The sequence below is a fragment of the Crassostrea angulata genome, chromosome 9, assembly GCF_025612915.1.
Source record: "Crassostrea angulata isolate pt1a10 chromosome 9, ASM2561291v2, whole genome shotgun sequence".
Classification (NCBI taxonomy): Eukaryota; Metazoa; Mollusca; class Bivalvia; order Ostreida; family Ostreidae; genus Magallana; species Magallana angulata.
In genome coordinates, this window is record NC_069119.1 from 21891445 (window position 1) to 21910347 (window position 18903).

Below are 18903 nucleotides of genomic sequence, written 5' to 3' on the forward strand. Positions count from 1 at the left end.
CACAAAGATCGATATATTAAAAAAAAATATTAATTCACGGTAAGTCGACGAAATTGCCAGCAGCAGCAAGCGTTCTTTTCATAATATCTTCCCGTTCCTTTTTACCAAATTAAACATTTTGTAGTGTCTATAGGCCTATCTTTGGGATTATCCGGATCAATTCAGATCACTTAAGATTCAATCAGTCAAACATTTTGAACAATTTTGTGAGGGCAAAGAGTGTTGCTTCAAAGAAATATTTTTTAATTAAAAAACAACTGACGCAAACACATTTGCAAGGGCAATTGTTAAAGAGCAACACAAAGGAATAAATAAAGTGTATTTGTATAAATTTATTTAATTTAATGTCTGAGTATGCTGGTGTCGTTTAACCTCTATATCTTATTTTTATAGCGTAGCAATAGAATCACACCTACATTGTATACCTAACTACATGTATTTTTTTTATTTAACACTTGATAAGAATGCTCTCTGTGTGTTTGTGTGTGGAAAATTGAATATGGACATACTACAATTAATTTCAAAATAAGTTATAGACTAAAATTAATGCAGATAAAATCCAAGAAACTGGTATAAAGTTTAACCCACTGCCGTCGACATGTGTCATGGACCACTGAGAGATGTCTCTTAGTAGACACTGATGATAATGGGCATTTCTACAGTGTCAGATTTCACACTTACCGCATGTTAATCAATTAATGAACACCGCCAAACATTAATTGATATAGTTTGTCTCTTCCCAATGATAGAATTTTGACGTTTGTCAAATTGACGTGACCACGGCATGTACTGATGGGCGACTCCGCCAGCGGCCATAGAAATGCTGCTGACAATGATTCACAGGTAAATCCTGCATATAAATTATAAAGTCTGATTATAATAGCTAGTGATGTTCAATGAACATTACATAAAACGGTGTTCAAATTTCAAATATGTACATCTGTATGCGTTCTTTATATTTATACAAGCAAAGCTTTCTGCGTCTCCTTTTGTTCAAATTTGTAATGCACTCTACACAGTCCAACAAAACAAAACAAAACAAAACCCAGACGCATAAATTCTATAATTGTTGTCAATTATTTAGAACGTCATCTTTCAGTGATTTTTTTATGTCCACCGTGTGCATATTTAAACGTACGACGTTGTCTGAATATATGTCCTTACCGGATGTTTAAAATTTTTATTTTTAGGTTTCTACAAAAATATCTGATTAAAAGAAATTGAAATAATATTTTTAATTTAAATTTCAAACATATTTCATAATATTTTATTCATTTGTTGTATGACAGCGGTTTGAGATACATTAGGTGACGTTTTAAAAAAATATTTTTTCTGTAAGACAACATTTCCTCGACCTGGTCCATCCACTGCACGGGGGGATGAGGTGTCTGGCGCACATCCTCAAATGCTGGATCCGCCGCTCATAGTGACTTTAAACAAATGTACACAAAGAGTAAAGATTAATATCATTGTTATTATCAATGAATACTAAATTAATGCAAGGTAATTAGAATGTTGTGATCATGTTATTAACTTGCATTCTTCAATGCTCAAAACATCTGTGAATTTAGTGGTGGGCGGGGGGGGGGGGGGGGGGGGGTGTCATGAAGTGCATAGATTTATTGTCATCTATAAATTTCTTTATTAGGTACAGGTCACTCAGTCGAAATTTATGGTTAAAAATTGTCTAAATGCATGTATTATTGAAACTATTTTTTATTATACTTTTATTACTTTTTCTGTGAATACGTTTTAGATAGTTTTGTCTTTATAATTATCTACGAGTAAATGCCTTTTTTAACAATAAAGTCGTCACATTTTTCACTTCCTCAAAGAAGAATGTATAGGTAAATACCGTACTCGATTCTGTAGTAAACATTTCAGATCGGGATCGGGATCTGTGATGGACAAAATTACGTTGAGAAGGTAAACAAGGTAAGTCCTAGACATGACTCGCAGAAAATGACGATTTTTAAATGAAACAATCAGTCAAAGAGGTATTTGAGTAACAGTTTATCTAAAGAAATATGTATTTAGTAAAAATACTCGATATACTTTTAGATAACTTGTTTTGATTTAAAGTTATTTTATCGAAGAAATACGTAAACAATGTGTTCGGAATTCCTCAAACTTTAACAGTATCATACATGTTTGGTAATCTTAAGACACATCAAAATAATATAACGTTATAATTATTATTTATAAATCAGTGATACTTGGTTCCAAACTTTATTTTATTCATTTTAGGTGCTCCATCCTTCAATCATGTCTAGTCCTAGTTGGCCGAATAGAACAATGGATACGAAGCCATTCATCACACAGTACACCTCAGACGAATCGAGTTAGTATAAATGGTTCCTTTTCATTAATATGTAGCAGCAAATAATGCTTTATAAAATTTCAAAACCCAGTCTTATTAAATATTGTAAATGATGTCCCTTTGTTTTTGTAACTGTTTTGCGATAGACATAAGTACTGGTAGGTTAACATTGACATTGTAGAAGCAAATAATGCTTTACAAAATATCAAAACCCAGCATTATTTCATGTTGTAATTGATGTCCCTTTGTTTCTGTAACTGTTTGTGGGATAGACGTATGTACTGGTAGGTTAACTTTGACATGTTTAATCTTTTGAATCTTTGAGAACATTTCTCAAAATGAAAATGAACACAGATAAAATATGAAGTATAAACCCTGACATTTTCCAGTCAAGGGTTTCTGAAATGCTGTAGATTCCCCATGCACATGTAGTGGAACAAAATTCCTCTAAATGGAAAGAACAGGGACTGTGACTCATCATGTTTTATCATATATGCCTATTTATTACAGACAGGATGCAACTGAGAGTAAATAATGGAATACGCAGCAATAAATACCTCCCAGTGGATTATGACAAACTTAAACTCATGGCTGCTGAAAAAAAATTCTCTGCTCAGAAAAGTCTGCTCAAAGTAAAGAAAATTGAGCAAATGTCCAAACAGAGCAAAGAAAATCTTCTGTTAAAACAGCACAAGCTGATTTGGCAGAAGGAGTTTATGAGACTGAATAATGTCAGAAAGAGGGCACAGGCTGAGGTAGAGGGCCATCGTCGGCAAAACGCCACAGAAGGAAGCGGCTGTTGTCGGATGTATGAACACTTTGACCTCTATGAGGCATCTCTTGATGAAGAGTTTGCAGAGTTTAAAATGAACACTTGTGATCCTGTGTGGAATTTGAGGTACTTTGTGTGTCTATTTTTTTTAAGGGGGTAGAGGTGGATAAAAGAGGAGGGGGGGTTGGGGTTGGAAATGCAGTAGAGATGAGTATTCAGCAGGGGGTTCATAGAATGAAAAGTGTGTTTCATTTTTTACCCTGTCTTTGAAAATGCAGATATTTATTAGATAGTAAAAGGTCCTTGAAAAGTGCCCAATGGCATAAAATTTATGATATTCAATTTTCTTCTTTATATAACTGCCTAAATTCTTTTCTATAGTGCTTTGATTAATGTTTATTCAGTGTGACATTATGGGAGAAACGGAAAGAAAAGAAAAACTCTGTTTTTTTCTTCTGTTGTGTGCATTTCTGATATTTACTTAGTAAGCCTAGCTTGTTGCTTATAAGTCTATCAGATGCCTAAATCCATTATGCCTTTAGTGAATAATATTTACATTTCCCAGTGTCTTTGTCTGTGATAATTTTTAACACTATGAATCAGTTTTCCATTTCATCAATACTAGTAATAATTAATATTTACCAAGTAATTGTTTAATTGCTGAAAATTATATAAATACAAGTAATAAAGAATCAGTCTATCAATAAACATGTAGTATTTTCCTTGAAAAAGATTTTAATCATCAAAGTTAACAGCTAGCACATTCATGTTGCCATTAATCTGTATATGATGCTATTATCAAAAAGGTTAACAATAGTTCTACAGATGCCTAGTTCTAAAAAAATATTGTAGTGGAGTGTATGAACTCGTTACCCTGGTCATATCACAATTAGAAAGGAATAATATATATATCAGCCATATTCTACTTGATATAAAAACATAAATGGTACATATAACAGGGAAGACTTGCAGTTTTGGATCCAGGACAACCACGAGGGAATTCGGATGGGTGACCCGGAGGTGGTGGAGAAACACGCGGAGATCCGCCAGACAATCAGCCAGGTCAAAGGTCAACAGAACAGTATACTGCAGCAGCTGTACAACGAACAGAAGTGTCTGGAGGGCGAGCTCAGCTCAGGTAGATCTCATACTCGCACAAAGAGATGTATGTTGCTCACTCACAAACTTGTATCTAAAACATATATATATAAAATATATTCAAACATTAATGTTTGAATATATTTTATGTTTTTCTTGTACAATTATAGAATATTTGATTATATTATATGTTTTTCCCGTACTATTACAAAACGCTTATAATATGACGTCATAATGAACTCTGAAAAGTGCAACATATGCTTGATGTTATATGACGTCACAATGATCATTTGAAATGTATGTACTTATGTATCTATGGTGATTGTTCAAAACTCCTGAAGATTATAATGAAACCGGTAGAGTTTTGAATCGGCTTTCTGTTATTTTTTATTATTTATTACTTGTGTGGATTAACTTTACTCATTTTGGATTATTTATATATATATATATATATATATATATATAATATATAATATATAATATATATATATATATATATATATATATATATATATATATTATATATATATAATATATATATATATATATATATATATATATATATATATATATATATATATATATATATATATATATATATATATATATATATATATATATATATATATATATATATATATCAGGGATCGGCATTAACGGTTGCCCGATTGCCCGGGGCAAGTAAAATCTCTATTCGGGCAAGTGAAACTCTGGGTAGACTTGTCTGATCGGGCCAGTAAAATTTCTGATTTCTTTTGTTTTGGTTACAAATAATTTTTATCATAAAATCAACATCCTTTCCGAATTGGAACTCTTCAGTCTTCTGTTACCTTAGCGTTTAACTTTAGGTAAGTGTTCCATATGACATTCTTGTTACATTGATTTACAGATCCCGCGAATATATATCCATGTGCTCGATGACAGTTCTTTTTCGTATTACGGTATGTGCTGTCACAATAAAGAGCCAAACCATGTACATGTCACGATATTCTGAATGCATTTGTTTTACGACTTAATTATTTCACAAACACGTGTATTGATGGAAACGGAGATAGTTCAGTTTTATTAAATGTCATGGCATCGCAGTCTTCTCTTTTTAAATACTTTGGGGGGAAACAAAATGAAAGTAAATCAAAAGAATCAAAAGATTCTACTGAAAATAAAAAAAATACGAACTTAAAAGAAAACGGGGATTTGTTGACTCTTGGAAATGACAATCTGATTATCCAGATCCACTTGCCTATGTGCTGTAGAATAACATTATTGGCATATTACTACTTGTTTATATCAATAAAATTGATTGACAGTGTGTTTTTCTTCTTACTGAATTCGGGCAACCAAGTTTAATTAGATTCGGGCATGTCAAAATTTGAGTTCACTTGCCCAAAGGGCAAGTGAATTGAAAAGTTAATGTCTATCCCTGTATATATATATAAAACCTACATTTTTGTAATTAATAGAGAGGTTGAGATTTCAAACGTGTACGGGTACGTATACGTGTACTAGGGGAATCACCTAAATTCTTCGCGTATTACATCATCAGTTTTTGTGACGACATGGTTTCTACACGTTCTCTAAACTTGTAGAGTGTCGTCTACACGTAAGTACAAACGTGTAGCTTTTTACAACAAATAAAATCTTATTGATGAGTGAGTGTATTCTTGTGATACATTATATAGATTTTTAAACTTCATTGCATGAAAATTGATAAGAAATTTACCATTTATTTGGAATTAACTAAATAAATTCATGTCACAAAACTGCGTCGATTTACGTACACATTTATATCCTACAAGTTAAGAAATCTCAACTGATAAATTACAAAAACGTGAACGTGTACGTGTAGTTTTAACACACGTACGCGTACCCGTACACGTTTAAAATCTCAACCTCTCTAATAACTTTTTTGGAGTTGAATATGATGGCTCAGGTACCTTCCATGGGTGATATTCACTTCACTTTTAGACTTGGTTAATATTATCTATATCAGACATCTGAAACATTATATATTCAGTTCAAAAATGTAAATAGTTGTAGAGTATCTAAATACAAAATTTTAATGTTCCTCAATTTTTGTAGGCTTTCTGTGGGAGATAACTCATGGAGGATCAGAAACACCACATATTGATTTTGCTGAGGGTATTCCAGAGGAGGCCTTTGACCTTGAGTGCTCTGATGATGAGTTGAAGGTCACAGTGTTACAAGAGTTTATCATTCTGGATGAGAAGTTCAGAGAGAGGCTTCACTTTCTGGAGGATGAACACTCCAAGATATTGAGGTAGTGTGTAACAGGTGTCTGCCTAAACAGTGACTATTTACACCCTGGTTAAATGACAAATTACTTATTATCCTGATGACATGTTTCTTCAAATGACCAAAGAGGAAGCTAGTAACATTACAATGATTGTTATCAAAAGGATATATGGTTTTTTGAAATGAGATATGATTTTTATCCAATGGCATATTGATAACCCATTGCAAATAACAAAGGTTTTCTGCTAGGTGAAGTCACAATTACAATATGTTATCTACATGTATATGCATTTATTTGTACTTTTGAACAGCCGAGGCACACATGGGGGCTGGAGTGAGGAGGATCACTTTTGTTTTGTGGTCAACTATGATCAATATCCCAGGGAACTCAACAATCGCAGAAAGTTAATAATGGACAGATTGAGGCGACATCTGCCTCATAAATCTAGGCCTGAACTGGTGAGTATATGAACCCCTGTACATACTACACCTCAGAAAGTGAGGCATAAGAGGAATGGTAGTAAATGAAATCAATGTATAAAATACTTCCGATAAAGTGAGACGTATTTTGTTTAAGGTAAGGTTTGCGGTTACAGGGAGATAACTCGCACATTTTCATTGTGACGTAACACCAACTACCCTTTATTTCAGTTATGACGTCAAAATTTATATGACGTCATAATTGATTTCAGTTTTTTTTTATTTCGCGGGGCTTTTTTTTGTTTCAATGAAAAAATAAGAGGACACAAGCATTTTATCAATTTCCACGAAAACGAAATCCGCATCATATGGTTTTGAATAGTGTTTTAGAAACATCAGATTACACATATTCTAAGATACGTTTTTCCTGAAATCGGTGGACTTGGAAAGGTTTCAAATAAGATGTTTTCGTTTACATAATAGTAGTCCAAAATTAAGACTTTTGTTGCATTTTATTCTATTTTTAGATAGTTCTTCAGAAATTAATAAAAGTGAATCATGATATTAATAGTGATATTATTTTCGAACATTTTAAGCATAAATAACACCCATAATAGTCACATATAAAATGTACATATTTTCACGAAATTGTTTACATTTCATCAAAATGAAAATTGGAAATCATGAAATTTGACCTTTTGTAGTTATAAAATGGGACGGGCAAAATTCATTTGAATTTCATGAGAAAAAAGACTTTAGTATAGTGAACAAAATGGTATGTAACTTTGGTACAACCTCTAAAAAATGCAAGCCGCAAACCTTACCTTAAGTGAATCAATCAATTTATATAATTTATCTCATGAAGAGACTTTAGGAATTAACACAAATATATTTACATCTACTAAGTAGTATTTCCTCTATTTCTTATGGAAACTTATAGTTAATTAATAGCTCTATAAAAACAGACAGACTGTAATCTACACGCCCCATTTATCGATTGGTCGAAATCTACAGCAGCTGAAACTGACAGGAAACTGACAGGACTGAAATTGACATGCCCTGTTTATCGCTTAGTCGTAACCTGCAGCAACCTAAGAATAATCATGGACTGCACTAAATAATCATGATGATTCATGTGGGTTATGAAGGTAGCGATCATTGCAGAAAAAATTTACATAACCTGCTAACACGGGTTATGTATTTTTTCTGCAATGTTGCTACCTTCACATCCCGAATGAATCACCAAAGAAAGCATTTTATTGTTTAAATATATACATGTACAATTTAGGCACATAACATGGTGTATTTGTACTGCACAAATTATTCATGTAAATAGAGAATAATACATGGCAAAATCTGTGTCTAGTCCCATCAGCCGTGACTTCAATATCAGCTCAAGACCAATATTGGCTGAGGGTTGATATATGGTGTGATATAGATTTTGAATGTTTTTGTTGTTTTTACTATACATTTGAATACTATATAACTAGTCTTTAATTTTCTGTGAATACACAATTGCTGCTCTGTCCCATAATTATCTCAAAAATATCATATTTCTAATGTTCACAAATGCATTTTGACATCATCTAAATTGAAATGTCATGACATCATAATTCAAACTGCAGATTAGCATTGAAAAAGAGGAAATGTTTCAATGTACTCCAAGTTTAAAATACAAAGGTGTTCAAGAAAGGGGTAATAAAGGGTGTGATAAAGAGGGAAACCAAGTATGATGATACATGGGATGTGATAAAGGCACGTGCCGTTGTTCATATTAGGGGTCCAAAACCCTGTGTTTTATACCAAGCATATGATAAACATGTATACAACTTCATATTATTGGATCAAAAGGCTAATTATTATTATCTTTTTCATCATATATCTAGGTAGCTCATGAAGAATGGTGTGAATCTAACAAATATTTCCATGAGCGCAAAAGGGCTTTAGTGGTAGCCTGGAGAAAAGGCCGGAGTGAGTTATTCAGCAAAGCCCGCAATACATTCATAGAGGTGGAAATCGCCAAGGAGCTGGCAGAAGTCCAGGCAGAATATAACAGAGGGCAGAAAAAAATCAGGGATGAATTATATAATAAGGTAATCAGAATTGAAAGGGAGAAAATATATATTTAATGCTAACAGTGTTACCTAAAACTTAAATTTAAAATTTGATACCTTGATGAGATTTGCAAGTCCTGTTTCTTCATGATTTTAAACCTAAAGGACTATATATATATATATATATATATATATATATATATATATATATATATATATATATATATATATATATATATATATATATATATATATATATATATATATATATATATATATATATATATATATATATATATATGATATGGGCCTAAAATGGCCCCTAAAATGAACGTCATCATTTTACTGTAATTCTTTGTTTTCTTTGTAAATATACATACGTAATATTTTTTCATAATTAGCTCACCTGAGCTGAAAGCTCAAGTGAGCTTTCTGATCATATTTGTCTGTCGTCTGTGCGACTGTCTGTAAACTTTTCACATTTTTGACATCTTCTCTAGAACAACTTGGCCAATTTCAACCAAACCCTTAGGTAAAGTTGTGAAAATTAAAGATCATGCTCTTTTTCAAGGGGAGATATTTAGGAATTATAGAATTTTTTTTAGAAATTTTCAAAAATCTTCTTCTCAAGAACCAGGGAAACTGAAACTTGTGTGGAAGCATTCTCAGGTAGTGTAGATTTAAAGTTGTGAAAATCATGACCCCTGGGGTAGGATGGGGCCACAATGGGGGGGGGGGTCAAACTTTTACATAGGAATATATAGGATAAATCTTTAAAAATCTTCTTCTAAGAAACTAATCAACTGGGATAGCTGTAACTTATGTAAAAGCATCCTCAGGTAGTGACTGTGTGGATTTAAAGTTCTGAAAATAATGACCCCTTGGGGTAGGGTGGGGCCACAATGGGGAGTTGAACTTTTACATAGGAATATATTGAGTAAATCTTTTAAACTCTTCTTCTCGGAAACTACTCAGCCAGGAAAGTTGAAACTTGTGTGGAAGCATCCTAAGGTAGTGTGGATTCAAAGTTGTGAAAATCATGAACCCCGAGGGTAGGGTGGAGCCACAATGGGGGGTCGAACTTTTACATAGGAATATTTTGAGTAAATCTTTTAAAATCAACCTCAGAAACTACTCAGTTAGAAAGCTGAAACTTGTGTGGAAGCATCCTCAGGTAGTGTAGATTCAAAGTTGTGAAAATCATGACCTTCAGGGGTAGGGTGGAGCCACAATGGAGAGTCGAAGTTTTACATAGGAATATATATAGAGTAAAGCTTTGAAAATCTACTTCTAAGAGACTAGTCAACCAGGAAAGCTGAAATTAGTTCGGAAGCTTTCTCAGGTAGTGTAGATTCAAGTTAGCTCAAATCATGATCCGCTGGGGGTAGGGTGGTGACACAATGTGGAGGGTCAAATTTTTCCTTTGGAATTTTTAGAGAAAAATCTTTAAAAATCTTCTTATCAGAAACCAATTGGCCAGAAACGCTGAAATGTGTGTGGAAGCATCCTCAGGTAGGGTAGTTTTAAGTTTGTTCAAATCATGATCCCCGGGCGTAGGTAGGGTCACAACGTAGAGGGGGCAAAAACTTACATAGGAATATAAAGAGAAAAATCTTTCAAAAATATTTTTTTTGAAAACCATTTGCATAGAAAAGCTTAAAATTTACTGAAAGCAACCTAAGATAATGTAGATTCAAATTCTTTCAAATTAAAATCTTGAGGAGTAGGTTGGGGCCACATTTGGGATCAAATTTTACAAAGAAATTTTTTTTAATTGTTTACAAAAACCGAAATGTTATAATATATGGTTTTACTTATATGCAAGCATTTTGACATATTGCTGATTCTTTAAAATTTATATTTAGACTTTTTACCCCTGGACGATTCTTGGGCCTCACATAGGGTCCAGAGTTTGATATAGGTTTATATTCTATTTATAAACAATTGTTAAGGATCTTTTGGAGAACTGCAATGTTCAACAACTATAAAATCATCCTGTTAGAAAGGGACTTGATTATAAACATATGAATATCCAGGGTGAAAAAAATGGATTTTTATTCAATATACAGGATCTGCATGTATTACACTACATTGTCCAGACAGTTTGTGTTATGACTCCATTAGGCAGATTTTATCATACCTATTGTTCCTCAGGTGAGCAATGTTGCCCATATGCCTCTTGTTTTTCATTTTGATTCAAGTGCCCACAATTTAGATATATATATGACATCATAAAGATCACCTTTTCTCGCCATTTTGCATTTTAGCATAAAACAGATTGTTTTCAAGGAGTTTTTCTTTCAAAAATCATAGAGCGCATGCTTGAACAAACAAAATATTTTGATCAGAGATGTATCTAGCCAAGACTAAAAATTTTCCTTGTTCAAAGCGTCTTCTATATTTTCCATTTGTAAAAAGAAAACAAATATGACAACGTTTGACTGATTCTGATTGAATTATAAAAATAGAGTCACTTCTGATGTCATATACTGCCAGTGAGTGCAAATAAATCAAATAAATAGATGAAAAATATATTTCATAACAACTCTTCTAAAAAAAAATAACATTACATTTTATTGTACCCAAAACACTTTAAAAAGTGGTGAATTATGGGAGCCAAATTTGACTCATATCATAATAATTATATAGTTCTTTGTATATGGATTCTTTGGAAATATACATGACTGTATAGTACCAGGTAATTATAACTTTTGATTTGGTCACATCAAGAGCAAGCTAGATTACAAGATTTTGATTTAGACACTATAAGATTCAAGGATATGATCAATTTTAGAGATACATGTAGATTTTGATTTCTTTCACCAGGTGAGGATTTGGAGGGAGCAGAAGCTGGAAGCCATGATGTTACAGGAGAAGATGGACGCCAGGAGGAGAGAGGAGGCCCAGGAACAGCGACGAATGGAGGCCGAGAAAGAGAAGAAACGACGGGCACACGAAAAAGAAAAGGTCACAAAAACGTTTACTTACCAAATAATGTCATATACAAACACAGAATTAAGTGAATTTACTGCTTCAGTATGCTTCATTGTGATGTCCCGGCCAGTAAAATGCTTTTATCAACTTATCAAAATTTAATTTTGAATTAAACAAATAGTGATATTGAAAAATACATCTATATGTAGGTATAGTTATAAATCCTTATAAATATTTATGTGAGTGACATGCAGAATGTTATACCATTTATTAACAACATTTGTTTTTAAAGAATTTGTTATGAAATAACAGCATATTATGAACATTGGTCAATATATGAAGTTTTTCTCTGGTCAAATTAAATTTGCTGTTTCCAAGTTTTGCTGCAATCTATTTGAAGATGCTAAACATTCACATGTACCTGACAATGAAATTTCTATTATCCATTATGATCAGTTTTTTTCTATTTAAAAGTACCTCTAATTATTAACATTATGATAATTAGTTCTGGCAAATGCTTTAAGAGCTTCCATAGGACAGGTAGTATATGCTCTGTAAATATATCATAAACATTTTCTTTTCTTGTAACATATACACCTGTAACAGTTTAATTATAAGTGTTATTGATCAATGTACATATGCCTTTTATTTTGCATTTAATCTTTACAATGTTAACAATACACCCATCCAAAGTGAGTACGATTTATAATATATATACTATACACATTTCTGTACACGTACAGTGTTATCGATAAAACGTGATACAGTAATTTTTATATCACAGGTTCAAAAGTTCAGTGATGATAGGACAGAGAAAAGAAGAAAACAGGAAGAGAGAGACCAAGAGAGGATGGAGGAACTTAGGCGACTGATGGAGGAACAGGCTGTTCTGGACAAAGAGAGGTAACTCTCACAAAAGTACTTTTTCCTCCTGTGGAGAATCTGTTCAGAATGATTGTTGCCATGGATATATCAGAATAATTCTATTCTATAAAATGAATGTACTATTTTCTTCCTTGAAACATCACCAGATAAAACAATTAAGATATCTTTGAAATGAATTTAGGGATCTGGTGGGTACATGTAGTGTTTATGTAATATTAATATGCTCCGATTGCTTGTTAGTCTTAATTTATTTAAGGTCAGACGCTTATACCTAACTGCCATTATTCTTGATTTTTTCCTATCTCCACAATTTAAGATTTCCGCTATGTAATTCGAAAATTATATTTTCATGTTATGTAGTATATTTCTGTTTGGATACTGAGAATCATTAGAATATTTCGAGGTGGCTGATCAATTTTTGTGGAATTCGTGGGCAACGCTCACCCATGAATTAACATCCTCCACGAATAAATAAATTAGGACTATAAAGTCATATTTCCTTTTGTAAGTATCCAAGAATACGCGAAATTATGTCTCAGCGAACCTTTAAAATTGAAGCAATCCACAAAAATTGGCCCCCACGAATTTCAGAGTATTTTAATTAAAAATATATACATATTGTACTATGACTTAATCAATAATCATTCAATTGCATTTTGTATGCTGTTAAAAGAAAAATTCAAAGTATTCTCACTTCAAAAATAGCCTAGTAGTACACCTTGAATTTTTGGGCATGAACATGTTTAAACGCAAATAAAGAAGAATAGAGAAAGATCTTGTGACACATTTTCTTTTTCATATTACAGAGTAAATTATCGCAAAGAACAATTAGACGTAAAAATATCAGAAAGAAAGTTAAAGGAAGAACAGAAAGCTGAAGATGAACTGGAGAAAGAAAGAAGATTGGAAGCTTTACGAGAACAAGTTAGTCTAATTAGTACATTGTTGAGTTTGAATCTGAGTACTTGCTATTAATGTTAGTTGACATCGTACTTAGGAGGGGAATTGAAACTGTCCACATTTGTCTCGTGTATTTGCACTCATGTGACTGGCTTCAGAAATGATGCTGCATGATTACAGTAAAACTTGTAAATCCTCACTTAAGGGTGTTGTTTACTCAGGGTTTGAGTTCTCAAATTCTGATTGTTATAAAGTTTAATGTAATGAGTAAAATTTGTTCTAAACACAAAAAGTATTTATGAAATGAATTATTATTGACAAAACATTCAATATTTTTACTTTTTTATGGAAATAAACAAAAATTGACATTTAGCCAAACAGAGGAAATTCGGACTAAATTTTGCAGATTTTGTTTTCTGCTGAAAGTTTATTGGCAGTAGTCTATTATTAAAAGTTAGGATTTTATATTTAAGTCTATGTAATTTTGCATATTTTCCGTTGGTTTTACTTCACTTATTCATTAAAATAATCTTATGGCACGAGTTATAAAAATATTGAAAAATGCTTAAAAATGATAAAAGACACCATATCTCAAAATTTTGATCATTGACCTCATATACATTTTATGACAACAGAATAAGGTCAATATAAGTAGTTTAATTATTTTAATTTTATTTTAATTAAAAATATATACATATTGTACTATGACTTAATCAATAATCATTCAATTGCATTTTGTATGCTGTTAAAAGAAAAATTCAAAGTATTCTCACTTCAAAAATAGCCTAGTAGTACACCTTGAATTTTTGGGCATGAACATGTTTAAACGCAAATAAAGAAGAATAGAGAAAGATCTTGTGACACATTTTCTTTTTCATATTACAGAGTAAATTATCGCAAAGAACAATTAGACGTAAAAATATCAGAAAGAAAGTTAAAGGAAGAACAGAAAGCTGAAGATGAACTGGAGAAAGAAAGAAGATTGGAAGCTTTACGAGAACAAGTTAGTCTAATTAGTACATTGTTGAGTTTGAATCTGAGTACTTGCTATTAATGTTAGTTGACATCGTACTTAGGAGGGGAATTGAAACTGTCCACATTTGTCTCGTGTATTTGCACTCATGTGACTGGCTTCAGAAATGATGCTGCATGATTACAGTAAAACTTGTAAATCCTCACTTAAGGGTGTTGTTTACTCAGGGTTTGAGTTCTCAAATTCTGATTGTTATAAAGTTTAATGTAATGAGTAAAATTTGTTCTAAACACAAAAAGTATTTATGAAATGAATTATTATTGACAAAACATTCAATATTTTTACTTTTTTATGGAAATAAACAAAAATTGACATTTAGCCAAACAGAGGAAATTCGGACTAAATTTTGCAGATTTTGTTTTCTGCTGAAAGTTTATTGGCAGTAGTCTATTATTAAAAGTTAGGATTTTATATTTAAGTCTATGTAATTTTGCATATTTTCCGTTGGTTTTACTTCACTTATTCATTAAAATAATCTTATGGCACGAGTTATAAAAATATTGAAAAATGCTTAAAAATGATAAAAGACACCATATCTCAAAATTTTGATCATTGACCTCATATACATTTTATGACAACAGAATAAGGTCAATATAAGTAGTTTAATACCATAAATGTTTTTGTATAATCATCATTCAATTTTTTGTAAAATTGATTAAAAAATGGGAAGGGATTTGAAAACTGATAGAGGAAACTCGGACTGGATTATTTTTTTTAAATTGTTGCTGAAATCCTAATGCTGTGTACTTATTTAGTGCCACTACCATTCATAAACTGCATCTTATTTTTTTAAGTTTTTAATTATTTGTAATATTTTTATAATTAAGAAAATCTCAATCGTAGAGTAAAATTTTATGGGATTTTTCTTGATTTTTCAATAAATATTCAATGGCCATTAACTCATAAAGTAGGTCATTGACCTACTTTTCTGAAAGAGAAAAATAACAATACAAGCAAAGGTCTATAACACACAATAGATGGTTTTTCATTATCATCAGTGGATTTTTTTTTCATTCTGAGTAAACGTCATCCTTAAACTGACTTAGCTAACCCATGTATATACTGTGTTGATGGTTTATCATCTCAACTTGGTTCAGCATTTGTAGTAATTGTGAAATACAGATGAACTTTGATATCTCGAGCACTGGTATCTCAAATACAATGGATCATGTTGAAGTGGCTTAGGTCCCAACCTCTTATTTTTTAAATATTTCGCCTTTGATATCTCGAACACTTGAATATCTCAAATATTAAGCTTTTTGACAGTCCTGCCTAGTTCAAGATAACAGAGTTTGACTGTATTTTATTAATGTTTAATTCTTTCAGGTTCGAGTGATTGCAGAAAGTGATCCAGTTCGGATGATGCAAGACACAAAGGTAAGACATGCACCTTGAAAGATGCATGTACAATGCATCTTTTTTCCTTTAACTATGTACAGAACATTTGCATCTTCAGTTTTGTTTACATTATATTAACAATGAAGAATAATTAAGCAAATTCCTTCCAGGCATGGCAAGCTAAGAATAATCCTAGTGAAGAGGATGAAGATATAAACATCAACAAACCTTTGTTTGAAATTAACACCTTTAATTCCAAGCAGGTGAGTTTTATTTAATATTATACATAGTTACTTTATGATTAAGAATCTACAGTACAAAGGTAGACTAGTTCTGATTGACCCCAATAAGTATTCCTTGTTATTTGATGATGTTTCAGATCACCACAGATCCACGGATGCGCCTCGAGGCCAAGCTGAGGGAGGCCGGTCTCCACAATTCTCCCTATGCTCGGCAAGTAATGGCCGGGGTCCCTCCTCCCCAGCCCCCGCGGAGGGACATGAAATCCACCGTGTTTAAATACGACTAAACAGACCACCCAGATGCCACCCAAATGAACACTGTAAATCTATGAATGAATGAAGACAACACAAAATTATCCAGATATTTTCAGAGTATGGATGAAATACTTTTAACATCTTGTTTAAGATGTACATGTAATACATTTGATACCTGGAAATGATTTTCTTTTTATTTAAGTACATGTATACAAAGTGAAAACTGTTCAGTCCAAATTGTAACATCATCTATTATTTCTATTATGATAAATATACCATAAGTTGCTTTTATATTATCAGAAATTAGTCTTGAAAAAAATTGTCACGATTTAATGCAAAATCCTACTCATTTAAGTTTATTTTAAATTATTTTGTTGTTTCTGGGACTTCTCTCCACAAATTTTAAACATGTAAAGATGACATAGGGGTATTTCAACATGAAAATTATTGCTTTTTAAAAAATGATGGAGAGATGACTGATTATGTACTTTTTCAAAATATGTTTTGGAGGATAATAAACAAAGTCCATAGACATGAAAATGTTGTTTTGAATACTACTTTATACTACATATGATAATGTCTAGCCTGGTTCACTGGTTTCATCCTGGATTAGTGAATATAGACAAGTCGTGTTTTGGGTTCAACTCCTGTTGATAATTTTCTTCTTTTTTTTTTAAGTATTTTGTGTTTAGATGTATGTTGATATAACAACTTGTGGAACTATAGAATATATTTTAATTAGCCCTTATTGATATCTGCTATAAGCACACTCTCTTCTGTTCTTAATATTACTATTTTATTATACACAATATAACTAGTAAGGGGTAAATCGTTAAATTGTTTAAAATGCATATATATATATATATATATATATATATATATATATATATATATATATATATATATATATAGTAAAGAACAAAAAAAAATTATAAAATATATATATATATATATATATATATATATATATATATATATATATATATATAGTAAAGAACAAAAAAAATTACTTATATGATATAGAATTGGTTATAAAGTCTGCACAGCAGTGAAAATTCTAACATTAGTTTTATAATCTAAGTTGCCAGTTTTATAATCTAAGTTCCTAATAGTAAAGTATGCAAGTCTATAATACCTAAAATTTGTTTTGGAATAGTTCAATAAATAAAGTATTTCTTGCTTTAGAAAATAGTTTGCAATCAAATAAAATTGGAAGACCCATGACAATTCTTGCAGCGTGTAGCTGTACTTTTTCTAACTTTTCAGTTTCTGCGGAAGAACGACCATCCCTTACAACAGAAGCATATTCTAATATTGGTCTTACAGAAGTTATATATAAATTTGATAATTTGTCTCTGCCTGTAGTAAATTTAAGTTTTTTAAGTACCTGTAGTCGTAATTTTTTGCAAGCGATGTTTACTATATCTTGATGTACACAGACCATTCAAACCATCAGAAAGCGTTAGGCCTAGATGTTTATGAGAAGAACAATTTCTAACTGACAATCTTGAAAAAAAAACAGTTCTGGGGTTTCATTACGTTTTGACTTGCTGAAAAAATACATCTTTTTTTATTAAATTATGTTTTTATTTCTTACGGAAATAAATGGTAAATCCTACTTCTGTATAAACTAACAGATCTGTAATCTAAACGCCCCGTTTATTAATTGGTTGAAACCTTAACCAATCTAAGAAAAATCATGGACTGCACGAAATTATCATTATAATGTCGGACTCAAAATTCCCATGGAAGTCTATTTGACCGGGGTTTTTTTCTAATATTACGTATTGATGTACTCAATAATTTTGTTAATTTTACTTACTTTTTACGATCAATTTAAAGGAAAGATTAAAGTTAATATAAACAATAAAATGCCTTCTTTGATGATTCATGCGGGTTATGAAGGTAACGACCAGAGGCGGATTCAGAAATTTGGAAAGGGGGGGGGGGGGTCCATTTGATGAAAATCAATATGTGCAAAATTCATTATTTTTCAATAAACAAGGACTTTTTGAACGTTTTCAGTGCGTTATACAACTGTATTTGATTAATAAACATTTATCTCATCACTATCCTATCTATTTCACATCTACATGTATTTCAACATCAGAGTGCACTGCATTATTGAGCGTTTTGGCGTTTTGGTTTAGGTAAGGCCACACCAATTTGATTTCTTGGTCTTCGGATTTTAGTCAAAAAAATATTGGGGCGAGCGAGCGATTTAATAATTTTAAAATTAAAATACTGAAATTTGAAAATTTAGGAGCGACATAAAAAAAAATAGAGGCGAGCGATTACATTTTATTTTAAAATATCATTATTTTCTTTGAAATACATGTAAAAATCATTATTACACTGTACTAAAACCACTGTGCAATGTCTCAGATTATACTTTCACA

The 18903-nt window shown here is 31.6% G+C and overlaps 1 protein-coding gene across 3 annotated transcripts; it reads left to right on the forward strand.

Moving 5' to 3' along the window:
• Window positions 1–775: 775 nt before the first annotated feature.
• LOC128163803 (coiled-coil domain-containing protein 148-like) lies at window positions 776–17044 on the forward strand. Of its 3 annotated transcripts, XM_052827471.1 has the most exons (14): window positions 776–843; window positions 1885–1935; window positions 2248–2341; window positions 2831–3218; window positions 4052–4230; window positions 6270–6468; window positions 6755–6902; window positions 8750–8956; window positions 11744–11884; window positions 12636–12754; window positions 13543–13660; window positions 15996–16046; window positions 16178–16270; window positions 16387–17044. In XM_052827471.1, exons 1-14 carry the CDS (start codon window positions 793–795, stop codon window positions 16534–16536), a joined length of 1989 nt encoding a protein of 662 aa, XP_052683431.1. In that variant the 5' UTR covers window positions 776–792; the 3' UTR covers window positions 16537–17044. The 3 variants fall into 3 exon arrangements, with proteins under 3 accessions (XP_052683431.1, XP_052683429.1, XP_052683430.1); XM_052827469.1 differs by lacking the exons at window positions 15996–16046; window positions 16178–16270; window positions 16387–17044 and having other exon boundaries at window positions 778–843; window positions 1885–1926; window positions 13543–13726; XM_052827470.1 differs by lacking the exons at window positions 776–843; window positions 15996–16046; window positions 16178–16270; window positions 16387–17044 and having other exon boundaries at window positions 1918–1997; window positions 13543–13726.
• The last annotated feature ends 1859 nt before the right edge of the window (window positions 17045–18903 follow it).